Source organism: Arvicola amphibius, chromosome 3, assembly GCF_903992535.2.
Source record: "Arvicola amphibius chromosome 3, mArvAmp1.2, whole genome shotgun sequence".
NCBI classification, from domain to species: Eukaryota; Metazoa; Chordata; class Mammalia; order Rodentia; family Cricetidae; genus Arvicola; species Arvicola amphibius.
Genome location: NC_052049.1, coordinates 55,889,893 through 55,895,892, shown reverse-complemented (window position 1 = coordinate 55,895,892; position 6,000 = coordinate 55,889,893). Strand labels below are relative to the sequence as shown.

At 44.4% G+C, this 6,000-nt stretch overlaps 1 protein-coding gene across 1 annotated transcript in view; it reads left to right on the top strand.

Moving 5' to 3' along the window:
- The first annotated feature begins 476 nt into the window (after positions 1–476).
- Positions 477–6,000, top strand: part of Acot12 (acyl-CoA thioesterase 12) — a 36,726-nt gene continuing 31,202 nt past the window's right edge. The window contains 1 exon segment of the mRNA XM_038321592.2: positions 477–905. Within this exon segment, the coding sequence (XP_038177520.1) occupies positions 512–905 (394 nt within the window). The 5' untranslated portion in view covers positions 477–511.

Genomic DNA, 6,000 nt, shown 5'->3' with positions numbered 1-6,000 from the left:
TTCCCTGACAAAAACTGCTTTGTAAAGCCGGTGCCGAAGCTCTGCAAAGAAAGTGTAGTGGCTGTGGCCTCTGAGTGTGGCCCTTGAGTCCTAGAATTCAGTGTCCTAGAATTGTCTCCCATGAAGAGGGCTGAAGAAGGCATCTTTGGGGACTTGTGGGGATTATTGGTAACAATGTGACGGTTTCCGATCTTGTGTTTTCTAGATAAATCTAAAGAATACTGCCTTCTCTAGTTGGGTGGCTCTGATGTCCCTACACACACCAGCTTCCCATGACCTTTTGTCTTTTGTTTATCAGCGGAATCGATTTCCTAACAAAATGATTTTTGGAGCCATTACAGTGTCCTAAGAATTAGAAGGTAGAGTTTGAACAAAGGCCTGGAGTGTTGCAATGTCTAGCAGGAAAAAAAAAAAAAACTAAACCGACCAAGCAGCAAAGCCTCAAAGCCTAGCAAAGCCAAGAGCATGCAATCCCTTCTCACATGCCCTCCTCTGCTTAGGTCTTCAGCAGATGACCGCTGTCCTGCAATCTAGAATCGCCCCAGTTTTAGAGCTGGGGCAGCGCTCGGGTTCTGACCCGGGAAGAGGCCGGAGTCCTCTCTTGCCCTCCTCGCTGCAGTGCTGCAGTACAGGGGTGATTTGTGGGACCCTGACCTCTCACCTCCTAAGCACCTGGCGGCAGGAGCAGGCGGCGCCCTTTGGAGCGGGGGCGGGCCCCGGGAGAGCTGGATGTCCAGGCGCTGGCGACTGGCGCTCGGCTCTCTCAGCCGGGACCATGGAAGCGACGGTGGCTCGGGGCGAGGTGCTCATGAGCCAGGCCATCCAGCCGGCACACGCGGACTCCCGCGGCGAGCTGAGCGCAGGACAGCTACTCAAGTGGATGGACACCACCGCCTGCCTGGCAGGTAAGCGCGGGGCCCACGCGAGGGCACCGTCGGGCGGGGCGGGCTGCTGCTGGTGGCCAGGGCGTCTGGGGATCCTGAAAGGTGGCAGCTGGGGATGCACTAGGGTGGCGTGGAAGCCTGAGATAGCTTGGGAGAAGGAAGCCAACGGGAAGGGCAGGAGAGCTGTGAAGACAGAAGTGATGACCGAGACAGCTACTGACAGCGCCCTAGACCTGTGGTCCTTGACTGGTCACAGGACTCCCTTCAACCCACAAAACCCTCTACAAGACTTTGTTATATAGATTGCTTGTATCTATACTTAACCATATTTAAAATTCTAAAGACTGAGTTCACGGACTAAGTAGAACGGAGGCTAGAAAAAAAGGGTTCACACTCAAGCATGAAGCCCTGGTTTTGCACGTGCATGCACACGCATGCACACATGCGCACGTTAACATATTTTCTTTACAAACAACGAGATTATTTACTGCAACAGCAAAAAGCGTTCTTAGAGGACTGCTCACAGTTCCTGCTTTCTCAAGTGATCTAAATGTTTCCTTGGGGAAAGATAGCTCCTTTGCCAGATTCCCTTCTCTGTTTGGTTTCCTGCCATCAGCTGTTAGGCAGTCAGGGCAGACTGGAGGATATGTTTGCAAGAGGCTGAGTGTGAAAAGATCAAGGAGAAAGCCTGGGGGTGTAGTCCAGTTGTGAAGCCCTTGCGTTCCAGCCCCTCCCCCAATCACTAGGGGTGAGGGTGGTAACAAAAACATCTAATACGGACCTGATGATGTCTTCATGCCATCCCCCAAATTTGCATATCGGGAGTGATAATTGATTAAGCAAGTCATTGAGTAAGGTTAACAAGAAGGAAAGGGCACATTTGGGCACTTGTTCCCAAAGGACTGTGTCTTGGAGCACAGAAGCATGTCAGGCCACTGCAAGAGCCATCTGCAAATCAAAAAGAAGGCTCTGGCCAGTCCAAAGGAGCTAAATATCTATTGTCCAGTCCACCCAGTCCATAGTGTTGTGTGATGGTCTCACCACGAAAGGCAGCCTCTCAGCATCGCTAGACTCAGGCTCTGACACTGACTGGCTTACACCGAGGGATGTAACAGTGGGCTACAGTAGAAATAGTTTTCTCACTGAGAGCCTGGGTTGAGCAGTACTTTTGAAATGTGGGTCTCCTAAACCCATGCTGACTTCTTTTGTCTTTGACCAGTGAGGGGTATAGTCTTGGATACAAATAAACTTTACCATGCCTCCCTTCTGGAGACATTCCTTTGGTGTCCTAGTACAATCTTGCTTCCTTGGGATGTTATCTATACACAGTGAACTTTGAGTACATGAATCATATCAGTGACTCCCAACTCACCTCCCCCAGCTTAGGGCCGCTCAGTATTTTCCCATCATCCTTGAAGTAAAACCTAAACTTCCCTCATTCTTTACAGATGCTTTTTTTGTAGCTGAAAACTCTCGGAGGGGCCAGATAGACAGACATGAGTTGATTCTGAGCCTAGCTCAGAACTCCAGACTGATCGTTCATAGGACGTTCCCCATTAAGAACAGTGTGACATTGTGTTTTTCATACAATGTACCATGGGCACCGTCAAAGCTTTTCTCCCCGAGGAACTTCACACCTGTTCGTCTTTTCTTGGCCATTTCCATGCCTTGTTCCTCGGCTTCAGCATCTTTCCCCATTTCCTCACAATCCCTAGTCTCTTAAGTCCAGCCGCTATGCTGAACCTCGATTACCACCGCCTAGTCCCAGCTCTGAGGAAATATGTGTTCAGAAGACAAAGTAGACCTGGAGGGAGCTTTGTGAGACTTGTGTTCTAGCTGGATCCCTTAGACTGCACGGAAGTAAAGCTCAGAATATTACGGACCCACTTTTCTTGATAGATTAATCCAGAGCTAGGTAGATTAACCCCTGCATGTTAGCCACCTGTAAAATTCAGCTACATTTGCCATGACACTCTGCTTTCAATATGCTGATGTGTTTGGTTTCTGTCTTAACAGTTTCTAACAAGATTTGATTGGATCACAGCAATGTAGCAAGGAATCAGAAATACGAAGTTTACTCACATGTAAATAAAAGAAACAAATATTGAAATGACTGGCATTGCTGGTAATAAGGATACCTATATAAGGATACCTATTTCTTTTCTTTTTTTTTTTCGAGACAGGGTTTCTCTGTAGCTTTGGAGCCTGTCCTGGAACTAGCTCTTGTAGACCAGGCTGGTCTCGAACTCACAGAGATCCTATTTCTAAGGCAACTGAATGAAAATGACATACAAGTTTCTAGTTTGACCTTTTTGGAAACATGGATCCTAGGAAGACTGTAGACAACCAATCACACTATGCTTTAGTAATTATATTGCTGTTGGTAACATCATAATGTTAATAAATGTTAATATTGCAAATGCTAAAGCATTGTTATGATAAAGTTGGCTTGAGAAATACAGATGATGGCCATGTTGAGCACTCTCTGGAAATAAAAGATACTACATAAGTGAGGGACATTATTCAGGTAATATGTGGGTGAATCTGAAGAGCAATGCAAGAGCCATTTTTCCTGGCATTGTTTTAACCAGAGTTCTGTTGACCAGTGCTCTGTACAGTTAATATTTCCTAAGAAAAATAATGGCCATAGTCATGTCCCCAAGACACTGCTGTAACCCTCGAATTTAGATCCCCAAACAGCTTCTCAATATTTAAATAAAAAAATCACACAACTCCAATTGTATCAGCATTAGGCCCCGTAGCTGTCAGTGGCCCCAACTCTTTCACTCCTTTAACCCAGAAGCTTGAAGCCATCACTGAGTCATCCTCCACTCTCATGTCTGTTCCTTGTTTTGAACTCTGTCAAGAGCACAATTCCTCTCCTTCATGCCAACAGTGAATCCTTCCGAATGTTCACTTTTAAGGAGCATCACCTCACTGTGTCATTAAATCTAGGCCTCAGCCTTGAAATGCTATCCACATTGGTTCCTTCTCCACACATTCAGTATAAAACCCTTTCTTTCTGGATTTGCTAACGCTTCCTTCTGGAGGAATCTTTTAAGCCCAGCCCCTGTGCTGAGCCTTTATACTGTTGCCCCACCCCAGCCCCAGCCCCAGCCCCAGCCCCGTGGGCTTCAGAGAGGTTCTCAAACTCTTCTCCCTTTATTCTGGTCTCATCTTCATAATCCTTCTAAAGTACATTTGGAATTTGCTTATCTCATCATGTCAGATATATTTTTTTCATCTTTACCATTTGTTTCTTTACTAAAAGGCTAAACTAGTTTATCCTCTAGTCTGGTAAAGAACTTTCTGTCGAATGTGAACTGGCTTACACACTTCTGTCCAACCTTATTCTTTGGAAATAAACAGAAGACTCTTCTTAGATCTGGAGATCTGGGGGAAGTCTCAGAAGTTTCTACCCATTCTAAAAAAAAAAAAAAGAAAGAAAGAGAAAACCTTCCCCCATAGGTAACAACTATTAACGCTAAACAAAACAGCAAATAAAGGTAAATTAAGTGACCAAGAAGTGAACGAAAGTGTTTGGGACACATGGAAGTTACTCTGGGAGAGAACGGCCGTAGCCTAACTTTTCCTTTTTCCTTAATTCTTTTTATTTGCTTTTATGAGGCATGGGGGGGGGTGTTTGATGATATTACAGAGCATTCTGCCAGTTAAATGTTTCGTTAGAAATCTACACGTTTGTCAGTTTGAACAACCAAAGACAGTAGTTAAGGGAAATGCATTCACTGGAATATGAAGAGAGATGTTTTCAGAAAAAACGAAAGCCAGGGGGGCAAAGCACCCTGCTTGTAATCCTTGGCCGGTATCTGGTGCACTTTGTATATAGGACAGACTCCCAACCTCCTAGTAAGGACCAAAGAAAGTGAAGGTACCGTGGCCGTCTCTAAAATGACGGGTTTATAGTTTGGACTTAGTAACTGTAACGACTTGCTTTTTCAAAAAAAAAAAAACAAAAAAAACAAAAAAAAAAAAAAACAAAAGAAAAACACTAATCCTTTTCAAAGAGCTCATCAGAACCCGCTATTTCAACAACAAACCAGCGAGGGCTTGGAGATAATAGAGAACACTGACACACAAATAAGCAGGCAAACACAATTCATCCTTCAAAGCTCAATAGAGACCAATCTACACATGACACTGATGCTGGAATTAAAATTCAGGGACTTGAATGTAGCTACCATAATCATATCAAGGAAATTGATAATATTATTGTAAAGAACAAAAAAGGCAATAAACCTCAAAAAGAGAAATAGAAAGTGTTTTATGGGGACAACGTGGAAACTCAGTAGCTGAAAACTAACATAAAATTTAAAATATACTAGTTAACCTTCACTACAGAATGAAGATGGTTGGGGAAAAAGTTAGCAAATGTGAAAATTTATCAATATAAATTATCTGATCTTGCAAACAACCCCCAAAAAATGGGGTTATGGACCAGTGGTGTAGCACACTTGCCTAGCGTGCATGAGGTCAGAATTAAATCCCCAGCACCACACACACATATACAAAGTCTCATACAGTCATGAAAAAAGAAAACAAAGCTTTTAGGTCTGTATAAAGCCCCCAAAGAAGAAAGTAAGACAAACTCGCCCCTAATCAGAGAAGAATGGCTTTAATTTCCCCCAAACATGCTGAAAAGTATACAGATTCTAAAATCCACAGAACACCAATCAAGATTAATCTAAAAATTATAATACATAAGCGTATTATAATCAGATATGCTTAAAAGCAACCAGAAAGGTTGTACTCAGTATAGGAGAGCAATGACTAAAATTATGACCGACCTCATTAGCAACAGCAGAGACCTCACTGGCCCAAGTGCATTAGAGTTTGCAGCCAAATGGTCACAGCAGAGATCAGAAGACAATGGACAATATCTAATAATAACAGCTCTAAGACGACGACAAGCAAGAGCCTCCAGGCCTATTCAGGATCTGCTCTCGGCTTTCCCTCTAGCTCCGCCTCAGCTCTCCTCGTGTCTCCGTTCTAGCCACAGGCTCACTGGGATCACTGTTCTGTCTGTCTGTCTGCTCAGCGGTCTTCCTTTCTGCTCTCCTCTCCCATCTGCCCCACTGCAGCTCATCCTGCAGATCTG